The 18,112-nt window shown below is 51.0% G+C and overlaps 7 protein-coding genes across 7 annotated transcripts; 3 read left to right on the top strand and 4 right to left on the bottom strand.

The window, feature by feature from the left end:
- Positions 1-747: 747 nt before the first annotated feature.
- LDX57_011602 (uncharacterized protein) lies at positions 748-2,128 on the bottom strand (the record flags this gene model as incomplete). Its single annotated transcript, XM_046093346.1, has 5 exons — positions 748-1,150; positions 1,211-1,364; positions 1,442-1,751; positions 1,832-2,016; positions 2,077-2,128. The coding sequence occupies 5 exons, from the start codon at positions 2,126-2,128 to the stop codon at positions 748-750; spliced, it is 1,104 nt and encodes a 367-aa protein (XP_045949324.1).
- Positions 2,129-3,770: 1,642 nt separating this feature from the next.
- LDX57_011603 (putative short chain oxidoreductase/dehydrogenase) lies at positions 3,771-4,690 on the bottom strand (the record flags this gene model as incomplete). The annotated part of the gene is made up of 2 exons (XM_046093347.1): positions 3,771-4,341; positions 4,398-4,690. The coding sequence occupies 2 exons, from the start codon at positions 4,688-4,690 to the stop codon at positions 3,771-3,773; spliced, it is 864 nt and encodes a 287-aa protein (XP_045949325.1).
- Positions 4,691-5,556: 866 nt separating this feature from the next.
- LDX57_011604 (F-box protein) lies at positions 5,557-7,006 on the top strand (the record flags this gene model as incomplete). The annotated part of the gene is made up of 3 exons (XM_046093348.1): positions 5,557-5,805; positions 5,860-6,258; positions 6,314-7,006. The coding sequence occupies 3 exons, from the start codon at positions 5,557-5,559 to the stop codon at positions 7,004-7,006; spliced, it is 1,341 nt and encodes a 446-aa protein (XP_045949326.1).
- A 1,003-nt stretch (positions 7,007-8,009) lies between these two features.
- On the top strand, positions 8,010-9,993 carry LDX57_011605 (cytochrome P450; the record flags this gene model as incomplete). Its single annotated transcript, XM_046093349.1, has 7 exons — positions 8,010-8,202; positions 8,270-8,399; positions 8,446-8,637; positions 8,706-8,857; positions 8,927-9,171; positions 9,267-9,538; positions 9,600-9,993. 7 exons carry the CDS (start codon positions 8,010-8,012, stop codon positions 9,991-9,993), a joined length of 1,578 nt encoding a protein of 525 aa, XP_045949327.1.
- A 401-nt stretch (positions 9,994-10,394) lies between these two features.
- LDX57_011606 (uncharacterized protein) lies at positions 10,395-11,779 on the bottom strand (the record flags this gene model as incomplete). Its single annotated transcript, XM_046093350.1, has 4 exons — positions 10,395-10,549; positions 10,620-11,492; positions 11,548-11,666; positions 11,721-11,779. The coding sequence occupies 4 exons, from the start codon at positions 11,777-11,779 to the stop codon at positions 10,395-10,397; spliced, it is 1,206 nt and encodes a 401-aa protein (XP_045949328.1).
- Positions 11,780-13,376: 1,597 nt separating this feature from the next.
- LDX57_011607 (uncharacterized protein) lies at positions 13,377-14,486 on the bottom strand (the record flags this gene model as incomplete). Its single annotated transcript, XM_046093351.1, has 1 exon — positions 13,377-14,486. The coding sequence occupies one exon, from the start codon at positions 14,484-14,486 to the stop codon at positions 13,377-13,379; it is 1,110 nt and encodes a 369-aa protein (XP_045949329.1).
- A 1,326-nt stretch (positions 14,487-15,812) lies between these two features.
- On the top strand, positions 15,813-18,041 carry TRP3_3 (anthranilate synthase / indole-3-glycerol phosphate synthase; the record flags this gene model as incomplete). The annotated part of the gene is made up of 3 exons (XM_046093352.1): positions 15,813-15,948; positions 16,022-16,325; positions 16,400-18,041. The coding sequence occupies 3 exons, from the start codon at positions 15,813-15,815 to the stop codon at positions 18,039-18,041; spliced, it is 2,082 nt and encodes a 693-aa protein (XP_045949330.1).
- Positions 18,042-18,112: the final 71 nt, after the last annotated feature.

Here is an 18,112-nt window from a genome sequence, read left to right on the forward strand (position 1 = left end):
TCAATCTTATGCTCGAGAAAATCGACCGTATATATACAAGTCCAAGTCGGAGTCTTCAAAGCCCCGACTCTAATTACCCGATCGGGAAACTGGTGTACTGTCCCAGAGTACCATATTCCAAGTGTTTCACGCTGTTGATCAGTGGTTCTAGAAACAAGTTTCATTGGCTCCCCTTGGTCTTGCAGGATCCGAGTGTCGATCATCATCCCCGATTAGTTGACCACGACTCTACTAAAGAGGCCTTAACCATGGTCTTCATGACGTGGCTCCTGGACATGACCGATTCAAACTTTTTCTTGGGGCACGAATTCCTTAAGAATTCCTTAAGGATTTCTGGCACCCAACCTATTGGGTATACATGCGAGGAATTGTGGGTTAACGTTCAACGACAAGGCGTAGACTCAGGATTGAAGTTACGCATGTATATCATGTCCTTACTAGGCCATTCGTACCTGTGGTTGAAGAAGCTTCGCTTTCAGGTAACAAGGCTTTCCTTCCACACGACATGTTCGTCCACGGAGATAGTCGCATGTCTAACTCAAACAAAGAGGACTTCGATTGTCAGTTGGCCCCCGAATGTAAATGACGGCCCAAAGCAACTACAGTACCGAGACAGTTGACTAATGAGCCATCACCATTCAATACCTGCCCTTCATTCAAAAACAACGTCTATATTTTATTCCCTTTAGTCTCTAACCAAAACATGATAGATTCGCGTAAATGCCTTTGGGAATGAATAGAAAAGCTTTAAACTTCCAAAATAGCCTTCTCGATCAAGGCCTTACTCTCGGTTTCCACTTTCGTAAATAGCTGAAGAGCGTCCGCCAAGCGCGTGGTGGCAATAGGATCGGCCTTAATGGCATCCTGCACGGCCGCACCGTTATTCGCCAGGTAGTCGACGTCTGTGCTGGCAATCTTGCCGTCCCAAGAGGCGACGAGCGGATCGATGCTGGCCAGATATTGCAGGCGCTTGGGAGTCGCCACGGTGTTCTGGTGACCGGGGTACTGAGGCTTGGGGACGCCACCCTCCCCAGGCTGCCAGGTGCCATCGTAGGGTAGCTTGACGAGCTCTTCCAAGACTTCCTTCGAGATGGTGGCAGAGTCGACCCCGATCTCACCCTGGGCGAGAGCTTCCTTGGCATTGATGAAGCTGTGGACGTGTGTTAGCTGATTCTGAAACTATATTGGCAGCTTGAAAGGAGGCTCATACTTGGCATTCTTGATCAGCGGTTGCTTCTTGCCGGTTTCTTTATGTAGGCGACGGTATGTCTCCAACATTTGAACAAGACGGGCTGAAAAGGGGTGCTGCGAGGCGGGATCTTCCACGTTGGGCCAGAGACTAAGATCAAGGTTCGCGCGGATCTCTGAACGAGAAAACGGAAGATAGAATATTAGTTGGGCCGCGCAGACAAGAGAATTTAAACCGAGACTGGGGTAATACCATTGAAATATGGGCTGATGAACAAGCAGCCAGCCTGACTGGCCGCAATGGCCTGGGCGAGCGAGAAGCAAGCAGTTCCCAGTGTTTGAATGCCTTCAGCTTGCAATGTTGGGCAAACGCTCAGAGCAGGACCCGTGCTGGGGATCTTGATGCAGAAACGGTCTTTGGAGATGCCCACGGACTCGAACTCCTTGGCATATAGCCGGGCATGCTCAAGAACCTTCTCGCCATTGTATGCCTCGGAAGGGGAGACCTGCAACAGGACGCGGCCTGAAATGTAATAGATTGATTTCTTGCACAGCAGAACGGCCTGATGTGAGGGGAACAGTCGTGTTAGTGATAAATAAAATACGACACATAGTTAACCACTCTATTGTCTTCGGGTCTTACAATGCGAGTGTAGATGGCCAGCCAGCCACGACCCTTGTATTCACGAGCAACCTCTGCAATCAACTCCTTATTGATGGGGTTCTCTAATTGCGCATGGACATGGATCTGGTTGCTGGTCATATCATGGGGAGTAATAGGAAGGTTCTGGATGAAGACGGGATCCATCCAATCAACATCCACATTAACTAAAGAAAAAAGACATGAGCTTTCACATCATGATCACCCCAGGAATAAGTGCAAAATACCTTGGTCCTCCAGGCGTTCAAGCCAGCTGGGAGTGGTAGCAGTGCCTATCATCGTGTGCGGATTGGGAATGGGCCGTAATTGGGACAAGGAATCCGGAGCGATTGAGGTGATAAATTTGTTAAGAAGAGGTGAAATGATCTCGACGGAGCTGCAACTTATATGTGTCTAGCTCCCAATGCCCCGCCATTCCCTCACACAGCTGAGAGGACCGTGGGGTACTGTGGGGGAAAATACTGAGTAGACCGGGGCGTGTGAGCGATCAGCGGCATCCGTCATCAACTTCCATCGGCCCATCTTGGTCGCCTTCAGACACCGCTCATGCAAGCACCGGAAAACCGCTGAGTGAGCATTGTGGCAATGAAGACAGCACATCCATGCTGTGTTGTAAGGCTGGCGATCCCCGCGGGACTCGAAGCTCCCGGAAGGCCGCTCTCGGCTGACCCAAAGGGGTAATGATTCCGACCTTCGGCTCGGCTCGGGATGATTACCGCTCATAGAATCCCTATTCGGCAGGCCATCCGCAGTGCTCTTCTCCAGGAAGACAATATGTAGTTGACAGCTGTTTGTGTCAAGTTACTTGGAACTGAATCCGTCTGTTTTTTGACCGTGAACCTTGGGATTCTTGTCTATCCTTTCACTAATCCCAATGAAGGCGAAAAGATCATTGATGGAGTCTCCGAATTGGTGCGGGTTGGGTTGCGATTTTGCAGTCCGACTCTAACTGGTGCTGCACATAGCACATCAGACGACAGAGCGCATGCTTTGGGATACGGAGTTAACCGTGCTTGTTATGCGGTTCTGCTATTCGATGGGCCGGGGCAAGGCGTCAGTTTGCGCGCCGGAAGAAGTGCCATGCGTCCTGACTGGGAGCAAACAGGCAATCCCGTGACCTGGGCAAGGAATGATATATTCTAAGATAGCATTTTCAAACTGACCACATTAGGGGTAAAGTACTGCTGCATGTAAGATTCTTTGAACCGTGGTTTCGGAAACCAATCAGAGGTATGCCGCTATCCCAGCACACAGGATATGTATGTCACTGGTGGATTCAATCAGGTGAATTCTCGATCCTTAAACTCTACAAGCGAGGTGTTCCGCAAGGTGTATGATTGGGCTGAGCAGCTCTAGACGCATACTTGCCACACGAGCTGCCTGCTCCCTTATATACTCGTTCATGACTGCTTCCAATAACTCATACTTTTCCAACTATGGCAAGAGCTCGTGAATATTAGTCATATTTCCTCGTGAGTTTCGCACAAACCACAGGCCCTATTAGTTTCACAACATCTTCTATCCTACTTTCTGCAAGGGACATTGTAGAACTTCCTTGAATCATTCAATGAAAGCCTCTGGTATTGTTTTGCTTAGTCCCATTATTACTTTCTATATTCTGCACCAAGACAAACAATGCTGCACATCACAAGTTCAAAGGTCTTGCGGATATAGACTCCAATGATAAAGTGTTCTACTTCCACAAAATCATTTGCTCAGGATTACGAAGACTTATGCATCGCTCCCCTGAATGTGGCAATGTAAAGTTCGGACAAACGCCTAGCCCTAGTGCCCCAAGTGCTATTATATGTATGTGTTCAACTACAGCAATAGGGCACAGGCCCTGTCGCAAACATTTCTGGTTGTCATAAGTCCATTCGATGATATTTACATTTCCCGCTCTTATTCGCATACCCATTCCTCATCCATCAATATTCGTGCCCAAAGCCACCTCCCTCGAAGCCTCCAAATCCGCCGAAACACTGTTTAACTTCACCTCAATCCTCGACACACAATCCGGCCCCAGGGGCAATCTCAAAACCTTCCCCTTCAACTCCCCCGCAACGCCTTCTCCCGTCACAGCTCCAAAGATCCTCGCGACTGCCTTTTCAGCATCACCTGGCTGCTTCCCCTGTGCGCTTTCGAACTTCCCAAGCATATCATCCACGGGTCCTCCACGGTAGGGCTCTGATAACGATTTATCGGTCTTCTGCACTGCGGAGAGGAAGTTTGTGCGGAACGCGCCCGGCTCGACGATCAGCACGGAGATGTTGAAGGGTGCGACTTCTTGAGCTAGGGATTCGGATAGCGCCTCGAGGGCGAATTTGCTGGATGCGTAGAGACCACACGCTGGGAGGGCATTTAGGCCTGCGATGCTGGTGATGTTGACGATTGTGCCGCTCCCTTGTGCGCGTAGCGAGGGCAGAAATGCGCGAATGAGTCGCAGGGGTCCGAGGAAGTTCGTGTTGAGTTGCGCGAGGGCTTCTTCGTCACTATACCGGGTTGATCAGTTCGGTTGCAATGTGTCGGAGTGGATGACATAACATACCTAATATCTTCGATGGCCCCGAGCAGCGAGTATCCAGCGTTGTTCACAAGAACGTCCACGCGTCCATAGATGCTCTCTGCCTTCTTGACCACGTCGGGGACGGTCTCGGCCTTGGTGACGTCCAACTCGATGACCTTTCCACCTCGCGACTCAATTCCCTGCACTGCGTCGGCGGATTTCGTGGTGCTTCGTACGGTCGCGATGACGTTGTGTCCGGCGGCCAGCGCGTGGAGCGCGAGTTGGTATCCGAAGCCGGAGGAGCCACCGGTGATGAACCAGACGAGGGGGGCCATTTTGCGTATGTTGTGAGGGTGTAGTCAATTGCTTCAAGATAGCTCGTATCTGTGAAAGACTGGTGAGATTTATTGAATCAAACTACGTCCTCTCTTTTTAAATACCCCTCCATCGTGACACATGGAGTTAACGGGATCGGGGATAGCGATGGGATTAAGCTCTCCTCCGCCCCTAGCATTTAGCGGCAATTCTGGCCGCAGGCCAATGACTCCTAGTACAGAGCACGGTTTATCCCCACTAATGTCGCCATGGACGCATCGGCGAGTATCCGGCGATTTCTAACTGTCCTCGGAACTGGTTGCCTTTTGGCGTGGATACTTGGCGTTCGCCTTTTGTGTTTCCAGCGTCTGCTTCAGGGTTAATAGATGTATGATCATAGCAGTTGCACTGGCAGCTCCTCAAAATATATAAACAAAAGAGAATATGAGTAATAACAGTGCGGATGAGCTGGTTATTACTAGATTTCAAACGTCTTATCCTCACTGATTGCTGAACTCCGGCCAGTATCTGGGTGTGTCTACATCATTTATGTAGACGAAAGAAGTCTGACCTGAGGCATCAACCCTGGGAGATCAAGCGGAGCCGGAATAACCTTGCACCCGATACAGTGATGCCTTAGGATGCTGGAAGCCCCGGTGCCGCAGCCTTGCACTAAGCCCAAATGGACCAAAAACCGGGCCCAGTTCCCAATAGATCCTCTAGCGCTCGCCCCGATTCCCGGTCGAGTCAGTCGGCAATAGCAGCTAGTGCGACTGGGGTCTGTTGCCTTCCCAAGATCGGTTCGCAATGGCTTGCGAAGCGAATATAAATTCATGGACTGGATCAGTCTGGTTTTGCGGATCAATTGAAGCCAAAATATTGCAGCATGACAGCTCTCGTATCTCTCCCGAACGAAATCCTCCATAGGATTGCCTATTATGCCGACCGCGAGGAATTGCTCCAGTTGCGGCTGGTCTGTCGGTCGCTGAGCAATGTTAGCAGGAGGTGGTTGTTCCGGTATGCCTGCGTGGTGCCGACAGATGAAAGCTGTGAGAAATTCGAGACGATCTTGAATGATCCGTCCCTTGCGTCGTGCGTGACGAAGGTGTATCTGGACACGGCTAATTGGGACCATGTGAGTTTTGACCTCCTTCGAAGAATTCTGTGACCAGGTGCTGATACAGACAAGGATATTGATATCGAGGAGTACGATGACGACGAGGGAGAAGAGTTATTTCTTCCACGGAGATATAGCAAACTGTTCAACCGACTCAAGGACTTCCCTAGTCTCCAAGGGGCTGTGTTGCGTTTTGCCCACGAGTGCTATGGACGAATATCACTCGACTCGTTCTGGAACGACTGCCAGCAAGAGCCTCCCTTCCGTGAGAGTGTCCTGGGGTCGTTCATGGAATCCGTGGCTTCCTTGCCGCGACCTGTTCGAGAGCTTGGGATTCGCGATCTCCAGAACATCAATCAGACGGACGAAACGATCGTGGAGAATACCAGAAAGGTTTTAGGAGGACTCTCTACACTACGGCTAAATATTACCAACGAGCATAGCGAAGGAAACGGAGAGAATGATCTGACGGTATGTTGGCGCATTCTCTGAGTGTTTCGAAGGCGACATGGCTGACCGTGAATAGCATGACGAACCGCACCAGTTCTTCTCAGAGCTGCCATCTGTCTGGCTACAGCCGACGTTAGCAAATCTGCAACATCTGACACTCTACTCGAGCAACTACTTTGGCTTCTTCCCGAAGTTCGATCCCACAGGATTACACTTCCCGCAACTCCAAACCCTCGCTCTCGGCAACCACGCCTTCGTCCACGACTCGCAACTCGACTGGATCCTCTCGCACGCCGACACACTCGCCGAGCTGTACCTCGACGACTGCCCAATTCTCTACGAAGTCGCAATCTACGAAAACGAACAAACATACCTGGACCCAGCCTCCTTCGGGTCCAAACAAGGTCTAGGGGAAAAGCATTACGCTGCGTATGACAAACGCTGGCATGACTATTTCAACGCCTTCAATGACAAGCTGCCGCACCTGAGACATCTCCGGGTTGGGCACTGCCCGCATTGGTGGGATGAACAGACCACTCCCTTTGAACAGGAGCAACATATCAAGGTGAGCTTGCCGAGGGATAGATATATGGTGTTTTGCGATGGATTTGGGCCGAGTCCGTACATGGAGGAGATGATTTATCGGGATGGTGAAGGGTCACGTCCGGATTGCTATGTGGAGGATCAGAAGGCGTTGGAGGAGCTGTGCGCGAAATTGGGCCAGAGGGCAGAGTGTGACCCGGATGAAGATATCTATGGTCACTTGTAGAGTTATGAATAATGAGGGCATTTTGTCAGAGCTTCAGTGAAAGGCGTGACATGTTTGGCGTTTGTTTGGGGACGGACAGTTTCCCCGAATAGTGGACCACGGTCAATACCAATTAATTTAGCACTAGGACAAAGCATGGTACATGTGACTGAAACGTCTTATGGCACTCTTCTTATACCAGAGTCATTTTTTTACATTGTATTGCTTTGCTATCTCTTTGTGCACAATTGGTGCAATTCCAGCCCACATATGAACACCATCAGCGACCAAAAAGGCTAGAGCAATATGCACTGTCATACTGTCAGCATGCTTATTTGAAAGAACTTGAATGAACAGTAGAAACACCAGCCAGTAGTTCTACAGTCAATTCACGTCCCCAATGACAGCCAAGAAAAGCAAGCTTCAAAGCAAACCCTTCCCGAGGAATGCAGTGATCAGAGCCAAAGGATGCGCTACTGCACCGATGACAGGATACAAATTCCGGCTTGCAGAGAATGACCTTGTCCAAGCCATGGCGTGGTCTTGTGGCCAACCACATCGCTTCCTTGTGACAGATCTCGTATAAACCTGGTCTAGGACTCCCCACTTGTGTGCCCTCCATTATGTGTGTTCGATGCAACATTGCAAACAAATGAGAGAGTTGTTTTTGCATCATCTGGTTGGTATTGCACTGGTTGTAGGGCTTAACACTTACTGAATGGGCGAATTCGTATTAATAATGAGATAATAACTTTGTTGTTAAACTTCTGCCTACCCAGCTCTAGACCAACCATGTGGTCTGTATTGCCAGACAATGTGATGAACCTGCGCTGTTTCGTGCACTGACTACGCAAGGGCGTATATCTATCAGGGCTGACGTTCCTGCTGTTCCCGCCATGAAGTCATCGCCGTTTTAGTAGAAACCCTTAGACATGGCATATTTATTCCATGGGCCCCGCCCGTCGTAACTCTGCTTCGCTGACCCCTTCAATTCCAGTGCCCTGTCACTACCTTTCTGTCCATCATGTCTGTGATCGTGTACTCTGCGTTGGGGGTGTTGTGCCTATTGCTCCTCAAATCTCTGTTCGGACGAAAAGGCTCGAGTGCTCCTCTTCCGCCCGGACCTCCCGGGAAACTCATCGTTGGCAATCTCCGTGACCTGCCACCATCTGGATCGCATGAATGGTTACATTGGTGGAAATACAAGGATCTCTATGGTATAGCAGATTTTCCTTCTCCGGGGTTCTACGCGCATAACACTAACGTAACCACCCATACCGATAGGCGGGATCAGTTCATTGAATATCTTCGGCCAAACTTTAATCATCATCAACGATGCGGACGCGGCGATCACGCTCTTCGAAAAGCGCTCCGCAATCCATTCAGCCAGACCGGAATTTCCTATGGCGGAGCTGTAAGTCCCTTTTCCTCGCTTTGATTCCTCATTCTAACGTACCTAGATCCGGCTGGGGCCAAGCGGTGAGTCTGCTTCAATGCACGCCTCTGTTCCGAACGCATCGCAAGGCCCTGCACCGAGAACTTGGTACCACTGCGGCGGTTGCGCGATTCAACGATGTCCTGGATATCGAGGTGCGACGTTTTCTGCTGCGGGTGATCCAGACGCCGGATCAATTGATGGAGTATATTCGAAAGTTAGTCCTGCTTCAGTTGTTCTCTTACATTCTCGACGATGGGTTAGGCTGAATGGTATATCGTGCAGACAAACCGGCGCATCCATCCTGAAGATCGGATACGGATATAATGTTGAACCAAAAGGCCGCGATCCGCTCGTCGATCTGGTGGAAAAGGGCATGGCTGAGTTCTGCGATGTCGTGGTTCCGCATGGATGGCTTGTGAATCTTGTTCCCGCTTGTAAGTAACGGGAGTCTCCCTCTCCCCGTGAGTATACAACCCACGAAGGGTAATTGACAACGATCGCAGTCAAGCACTTCCCAAGTTGGCTTCCAGGTGGCGGATTCCATAAGACAGCTGAGGAATACCGGAACAGCGTCGCTCGCCTGCGCGATCTGCCGTATTACTTCGTTAAGCGACAGATGGAACAGAAGAAAGACACCCCGTCGTTCGTGTCGAGTAGCCTCAATAAAGAACCTGTTGAGCCCGGCTCGGAGGATGAGATGGTATTGAAGTGGTCTGCTGTGTCGCTGTATGCTGGAGGCGCTGATGCTGTGAGTGACCTATCTTTTCCCGATTGACACCAACCCCTAGGAATAATCATGAACTATAACTGTGAGCATCACTAACGCCACATCACCAATATTAGACTGTCTCCTCAATTGCCTGCTTCTTCCTCGCAATGGCTCTCTACCCAGACGTGCAAAGACGCGCACAAGAAGAGATCGACCGCGTAGTAGGAACGTCCCGATTGCCTAGTTTCCAGGACCGCGAGAACCTGCCGTACATCAACGCCATGGCACAGGAGATTCTGCGCTGGCATCCTATCGCGCCGGTCGGTTTCGTGCATAAGTCTAGCGAAGAGGATATCTACGACGGATATCGCATCCCGAAGGGTGCGATCATGATTCCGAATATTTGGTGCGAACCCATCATACCTATCAACTAACACCCCTGCTAATTGACACCTGTCTGCTGATAGGGGCTTCATGCACGATCCATCGATCTACCACGACCCAATGGCTTTCAAACCCGAGCGCTTCCTCTCCGAGAAGGGCCACACGCCAGAACGCGATCCCAACATGTTCGCATTCGGCTTTGGCCGCCGGATCTGCCCCGGTCGGGTCCTCGCCAACGCGGATATCTTTCTCACGATTGCGCAGGCAGTTGCGAGTTTGAATATCATGAAGCCGGTAAAAGATGGAACGGAGATCCCCGTCAAGGCGGAGTTCTTGCCCGGTGTGATTAGCCATCCGGCGCCGTTTGAGGTTACCATTAAGCCGAGGAGTCGGGGGCATGAGGAGTTGATTAGGGAGGTGGAGCGGTTGGTGCCGGAGGAGAAGAGTGATGCGGAGGCTTTGATAAGAGGTGTTTGATCCATAGTCATCAGGTATGCACGCAGTTGATAGGTTTTGCTTTATTTTGTTCTTTCATAGCCAGCATAAAGGCGAAGGCCCTATTTGCTCACCGGACGCATTCATACTATGAGCGAGCTGGCAGATCGCAAAAAGAATGTTCATCTGAATTCAAACGGCCTCATTTGTTATCCTTGTTTTCTTTGAAGAGTTACAGCAGACCGTAAGAGCCAAACTGAGCCTATACTGGCTTCTACCGGAGTTTACTTAAGCAACGTTCTGGATTTGTTTTTTAGAGTAAACCACTAGCCCCAGTTCGTGGGTTCTCATTTTCAAAGAGCGAACAGTTTGAATAAATCAATAAATCATTGCGAAGTGAGCTTGGGTCTTGCGAATGGCGACACACTTTGCAGAAACCCGTATCAACCATTCCTCTGAAGATGCTTCAGCATTGCATCCCCCCACGACGCAGAGAAAGGCACACCTCCAATTCCGTGTCGCTGAGCATAATTCAGCCTGGCCTCCCTGCTCGCGTCAAGACCTCTAGATTTCATCAAATCGACGTGGGAAAGTGGATCTAGTGGATCATCAGTCAGCAAGATTCTACTACATGCATGAATGTATGGAGTAAGACGCCAGGAACTCACCTCCACCTCTGAGCACATCGCCGCCAGCCCTCCTCGGTATTGAACCCGCGCCTCCAGCTGTACTGCCAGGGTTAACGTTGCGGAAAAACCAGCTGAGTCCTTCGAGAGTCACTTGGATAACCGAACTCGCAAGCGACGGGGTGGCTGTTTGTTCTTGGGCTGTATTGCTAGATGTATGTGCTGCCAGCGGGGGGCTCGGGGTAGAGGCATCTGTATGAGAAGAGGCATTTTGGCTCGGTCGTGCTGCTGCGTGCGCGCTTGTGGTAAACTGCGACGGAGCAGGAGTAGCTAGCAGCAATATCCCCGCGTCCGTTTCATGAACGGGCACATTAGCATCCAGTTCCTCCTCGATCCTCGAGGGAACGATACTTGGACTGCTATAATGCCTCGCAACCATCTCCCTCGCATGTCGCGCGATCTGCTCGCGGTTGAGAAACCAATCAATAATCATACCGCTATCGTCACCAGCGCCGTTGTACTCCCAGCCGTGCTGATACGTCTTTAACCCACGCATACCAACACCGTCCTCCCATCTGCGCCGAAGAGACACAAGGCGCTGGCGGTAAGATGCCGCCTGTCCCGGCGTTGCCGTCCAGAAAGTTGTTATAAACGTGACGCGGGGAATGTACTGCGGTCCACCCAAGGCGCGGATGAACTGGATCAACTTGCGGTCAAAGTCATCAAATCGTTCTTGGGGGATGCAAGTGAGGTATAGAATCCCGGTGATACGGGCGAAGGGGAGGATGGATCTCACGCCGCGGATGATTTCACGGAATGTCCTCTCCTCGGTGTTTGGGTCGAAGCCTGGTGTGTCCATGATGAAGATGGATCTGTCGTTGACGATAGCCTTGCAGAGCTGGATGGTCTTTGTGACTGCGGCCCGACTGTTAGGCTTCGGAACAAGGGAATCCGAAAGAAGTAAGCTCACCGGAGTCAACACTTTGTTGCGAGTAGCCAGTGAGACCAGATAGGTCCTCTAGAAGAGATGATTTGCCGGACCCGGTTCGTCCGAGAATGATCAGGACGTCAGAAGGGGCTTTGTTCTCTCTGTTCTCGGTCAGTTACACGAGGTGTGACAGTTGGCAGGAGACGGAGGACAACCTGAAGTGAGCCTCCAGCTCTGCGAGGCATTCCTTGGTTCGTTTAGCTTCGGACGCCATGGATGATTGGATACTGAGTGTAGCGTAAAGTTGTATGAAGCACGGTAGATGAGCAAAGGGGACTTCAGTATCGGCGGTAGAATCAACATGTTGTGCCGGATTGAGAGTGTCTTATATAGGATGCGGTCCCATCCATCATACCCAACAAATACAGCCTTCACTTACACCCATGTTCCACTTGACGGGGCGCAGCGGCGACGACGTTCATCAGGGGGGGAGATACAGTTGTCGCTACGAACCAATCGTTCGTACCAAGGAGCTTAACCTAGAATCTGCTGGACTATGACATGGCTCTTAGGCTGTTTCGCATCTTCAGCTGGAGGCCTAAACCTCGGCGCTTAATCGTTGGCATATATGCATGCCACTTGGCGACATACCCAATGTGCCTACTTTCAGACGCTCTCATACTGCCAAGGCATCTACTTACGTATTCATTTATTGACTTATCTATCTATTTATTGATTTGTTCTTGGTCTCGAGCTCCTTACTCTACTATTCATTATAACGGCGCCTTTTCATGGACCTTAATTTGTTCATTGCGGGGCTGCGTTCAATCGCCTGTTTGGATGATGAGGATTTACTCCAAAAATAGACAAGGCAGTCCCCTATGAGATCATTTGATTGGAATCTACCGCAGCCTTGGCTTAAATTCAAGTTCGGCGTCTCGCCGTATCCGACCAGCTGATACTGGTGAGCTTCACTGGACAAGGCTGCTCCGCAGTGAACGGGGCATAGGGTTAGCTGCCGACGTGGCGATGAATTGACTACAGTAGAATTCAGCCAGACATACATAATACTCTGTTATCTGGCGCAGGGGCCGGCGCCAAATAAAACATCAAATAAAACAGACAGAGTTATGCCGTAAGGACCAACGATTTAATTGTCCGAGAGAACGTTCCAGACTCTAGATGCTAGGTTTGAGGTCAATGCAACCATAACCCATTTCCGAAAAAGAGGTTCTGTTTTCCAAGCACATTAGTACCGGGCAAGTTTGAAAAGACTTGTTTGCAGAAGGTGTCGCCCATGCTGACCGGGTGTTAGGCAATCATTTGCAGGCAGGGTCGCCCTAAGAATTCGTTTCTTCTGCGGGGTATCCGATGGACGTGTAGGGAGCGCTTGGGAGGTCATTCAAAATCATCTGAACTGTCTGTTCCGCAGTACTGGATGATAGAAGTGCCTGCCCTGGAGCTGCTGGTACCTAGGACACTAATTCGCATGTAAATTCAAGTATAGCACCGTTAATTATCATTAGCTCGCAAACCTCCCTAAGGTAGAGACCCATCTATCAGAGGATTATATCGTCATACTTGTAGGTGTCTGCACACACGTGGCAGGATACCAACTGCTTACGCCTGGTTTCGAATACTGGTGAGCTAATACTGGAGTAGCAATTGGCGAAGCGGTTTAGAAAACTAGATACAGAATAGAAAGTCACGAACATGGACAACACGACGGACAACACGACGGACAACACGACGGACAACAAACGGTTGAGAGCAAGGCAAGCCAATTGACGGGATTATTAAGAACCCTCTTGAGCACAAGGCAATAATGAAGGCAATCCCCCTCCAAGACGCTTGTCACATGCCAACGCAAACTATCTCTTTCTCTCGACTAGTATAGAATCATCCCCTAGGATGCAAAGATTCCGACGATGGGCGTCCTCGTAAGCAGCGGCGCCGGCCGCAGCACTCCAAGAAGCCACTCCTCCCGACCAGAGTGGCAGCATGACCGCCTCTGCAAGAGGAGCGCAGGGCGGGAATGCCATAGCAGCAAATCCAGCTGCCATGAAGCCGACACAGCAGCCAGCGAAACCAAAAGCCCCAGACTCCACAATGGGATTTTTCCTCTCTTCCAAGACCCCGATACATTTCAGATGCAACTCCGTTGGATTCCAACACAGGTTAAACCAGACGAGGTCCACACTGCGATGCCGCTGGCCCGTGATAGTAAGCGGAAGGAGGCTGTCATGGAATATGACAGGGTCATCCAGAACATAAGGCTCGTGAGTTGGAACGAGGAGATGGAACTGCGCCGCGTGTCCATGGGACGTAGTTTGAATGAGTGTTCTCCTGTCTGCCCTCATCCGCATACAGATCGCGTCAAGCTCATGATGATACCCGCCAAACTCAGAGCCAAGAGGGAAAGCTTGGTTCTTCGCCTCGAAGACTGGATACCAATCTGTATCCCGGTTCCAAACGTAGAAGTAGTGCCGCCGTTGATCACCGCTCTTCGCGCTGGCGTTCGCGACCTGAAGCATCTCGTACTCCACAAATCGATAGACATGCGCACCGAAGCCCTCCTGTTCCCAGCCCTGAATTTTTGCCATGTTGGTAATCGTCAGTTCTCGTTGGATACCCTGTAGACTTGACCCGACTCGATCAATCGCCTGCTTAACCTCAAGCAGGGCCACGGGGATCGCGACCAGCGCTTCGGCCTGGAACATGGCGATGAATTCTGCAGAGGAATTAAAAGCACCTGGAAAGACACGAAGATCATTCGACTGGATGTTGCTCAGGAAGCTCGGTATTGCGTTCTTCGCCTGCTTCATGGCATCCTCGTGTCCCAGATTCGACGACCGTCCGCTGTTGTATTGTGCCCATGCCCGTAACGCGGCGATGACGGCTTCCGAACCGTGTCGTTGGATAAGCACGGCAGCAGCCTCCCTCGTGAGACTTGCAATTATCAAACAAGCTCCGGGGTCCATGTTGGTATGGGTGATTGGTAGTAGAAGGGAGAACGTAGGAATTTGTGTGCCACTTGCAATCTTGTGAAATCCGGGAGATAGAGGAAGGATATAGGAGTGAATGGTTCACATGCGCCCACTGGGGTCTTAGCGCCTTGAGGTAGTTGCAATCTGGTTCCATCATGCTGATGTTGCTGAGTGTCTGCTGTTGTCCGCGTACAGGGAGAGCGGCTATGCTTCAGACTGCGTGCTGTGGCCCCTGCAGCAGCCGACAGCTGAGCGACTACTCAAACACAAACCATGATACGTGAGCCAACCAACTATTTTACACCAGATGTATCCTGGGAATACATACACCCTTGTTTATAAACGATTGGATCGTAGCTCGCGGACAGTGTTCATTCAAACGCTGTTGCCGTGCTACAGTTGTGACTGAGTACTCACAATCCACAGACAAAGAAATCCTGGTGAGTAGAGGTGATGTTTGGGAGGCGGCGAAGACCTTAGAGGTGGAGCAGGACAGGGCTCCTGATTAAGAGGAATTAGGCCTTGTGGGAGCAAACGTTGAGTGTTCTATACGGGAAAATGGTATCAGGGAAGCGGGAAGAATGTGTGTAGTGTGGCGGAAGGCGCTTTTGTCAACGAGAGCATGCCAGACACATATCTACGACGTCTCGAATCGACACGGACTTCTGTTCTGGTAAGTGACTGTAATGTACGAAGAAGTGATGATCTTTCTTACTATGTCACAGCACTGTACTTCTTTACCCTCTCACCCCGTTCTTTGCCATCCTCTGCAACGTCGTCGCTACATCTAATATTCAGATCAAAGCTTTTGAAAGAAGCGACTGCAAGTATTTCAAGCATACGTGATATGCTCCTTTAGCATCAATCTTCAAAACTTATTGCTGCATTTGATACGTTTCTATTTCAATCAGCACAATGTTCACAGACGACAAAGCAAACCCATGCGCAACCAAAGAACAGTTATTTGGTTTTACCTTTTAGATAATCAATGTTAAAGTTTCAATATATGTTCCCACATGTTCTAGTCCCAAAGGACTTTTTTTAGCCATGGAACAATTATCATTAAACCTCAATGTATATTCTAACGCATTCTAATCCCAATCCATCCCAGTCATTAACCTCTCAGCAAAACCCCTGTTGCCGGTGTTCGTGTAGCGTCGAGATTCCAATCTGGCCTTAACAGCCGACGGCCGGTATGTTGTGACTCATACTCGTTCGGTCTTCGGCGTTCGGAGGTCTATCCGTCTCGGCCCTTTTCCTAGACTATAAAAATCATGGCTTACCGGATTGAATCTTCTTTTTTTCCTCAACCTAACTATCATGGAACATATTAAGAATACCTTTGCGCAATGCAAGGCAGACGGTCGCCCGGCCCTAGTGACGTATGTCACGGCCGGGTTCCCCACGGCCCATGAGACAGTGGATATCATGTTGGGGATGGAGGCTGGGGGAGCTGGTTCGTTTCGCCCAATTGCTGTTTTTTCAGGTTCTCATGAATGGAAATGGGTTATGCTAAACGAACGAGACAGATATCATCGAACTCGGCCTCCCATTCACAGATCCCATTGCGGACGGTCCTACGATCCAAAAGTCCAACCTACAGGCTTTAGGTAACGGCGTCACCGTCTCGTCTATGCTGCAGATGGTGAAGGACGTACGGCGAAAAGGCCTTCAAGCCCCGGTTCTCTTCATGGGGTATTTTAATCCTATTTTGAAATACGGGGAGGCAAAACTGCTCAATGATTGTCGCGATGCTGGCGTCAGCGGGTTCATTATTGTGGATTTGCCGCCTGAAGAGGCCGTTCGGTTTCGGAATAGTTGCGCGGGTGCTGGGTAAGTTTTATTTTCCCTTTTCTTTCGATTCCCGATAGTTTGTTTGCGTGTTAGGCTGACGTCGGTTGACAAAGGCTGTCATATGTTCCCTTGATCGCGCCATCTACACCAGAGCAGAGAATGAAGACACTCTGTTCTATCGCGGACTCGTTCATCTACCTGGTCTCGAGAATGGGCGTGACGGGTGCCACGGGGTCATTGAACACAAACTTGCCCGAGTTGATGCAGACGGTGAAAGACTTGTCAGGAAATGTCCCTATCGCTGTCGGGTTTGGAATCAGTACACGCGAGCACTTCGAAAGCGTCACGTCCATCGCGGACGGCGCTGTCATCGGGAGCGAGATCGTAACGCAACTGTCGAATGCGCCCGTAGGACAAGGAGCGCATCTCATCCAGGAGTACTGTTCGGGGATCACAGGCCGGCGTGTTTCGAGATCGGGTGCAACTGCGCGGATCCCGGATATCAAGACCCAAACAGCCATGCAGGAGACCACCAAAGAAGACGAACCACCCATCACGGACACGGCGGGCCGTTTCGGCGATTTCGGCGGCCAATATATCCCCGAGGCCTTGACGAAATGTATCAGCGAACTCGAAGCCGGGTTTAACGAGGCCGTGAACGACCCGGCCTTCTGGGAAGAATATCGATCGTTCTATCCCTTCATGGGCCGTCCGTCCAGCCTACATCTCGCGAACAGATTGACCGAGTATGCAGGGGGCGCGAACATCTGGCTGAAGCGGGAAGATTTGAACCACACGGGCTCACACAAGATCAACAACGCGATCGGCCAGATCCTCGTGGCTCGTCGGCTGGGAAAGACGGAGATCATCGCGGAGACTGGCGCAGGGCAACATGGCGTTGCGACGGCTACGGTTTGCGCGAAGCTAGGTATGAAATGTACGATTTACATGGGCGCCGAGGACGTCCGGCGACAGGCACTCAATGTCTTCCGGATCCGCTTGCTCGGTGGCGAGGTGATCCCCGTGGAGGCAGGATCGCGCACCCTCCGCGACGCTGTGAACGAGGCGTTCCGGGCGTGGATCGTCCGGCTGGATACAACGCACTATATCATCGGGTCGCCGATCGGACCGCACCCGTTCCCGACGATGGTCAGGACCTTCCAGTCGGTGATCGGTCAGGAGACAAAAGAGCAATTGAGCCGGGAGATTGGAAAGCTGCCCGATGCGCTGGTCGCGTGTGTTGGTGGCGGGTCGAACGCCGCGGGCATGTTCTATCCTTTCTCAGACGACCGGTCGGTCCAGTTGTTTGGCGTCGAGGCGGGAGGGGATGGCAAGGATAAGCACTCTGCGACGTTGAATGGTGGCACCATCGGTGTCTTGCACGGGGTGAAGACGTACGTTCTCCAGAATGAACATGGGCAGATTTCTGAGACGCATTCGGTGTCGGCGGGATTGGATTATCCTGGCGTTGGACCTGAATTGGCGAGCTGGAAGCATGCGAACAGGGCGACGTTCCTAGCTGCAACTGATGCCAATGCGTTTGAGGGCTTCCGGCTATTGTCGCAGCTGGAGGGTATTATCCCAGCATTGGAGTCGTCGCATGCTGTCTGGGGAGTGGTTCAGGTTGCGCGTCAGCTGGGCAAGGGGAAAGACGTCGTGCTGTGCCTGAGTGGACGAGGCGATAAAGACGTGCAGACGGTGGCTGAGGAATTGCCTCGGCTGGGACCCCAGATCGGGTGGGATTTGCGATTTTAGAAGGCAGATAGAACTGTGAAAAGTTGTTGACCTCAAAAGCAAGAAGGAATAGTCGATAGTTGGCGTAGATC

The sequence above is a fragment of the Aspergillus melleus genome (assembly GCF_016097325.1).
Source record: "Aspergillus melleus strain CBS 546.65 chromosome Unknown contig7, whole genome shotgun sequence".
NCBI lineage: Eukaryota > Fungi > Ascomycota > Eurotiomycetes > Eurotiales > Aspergillaceae > Aspergillus > Aspergillus melleus.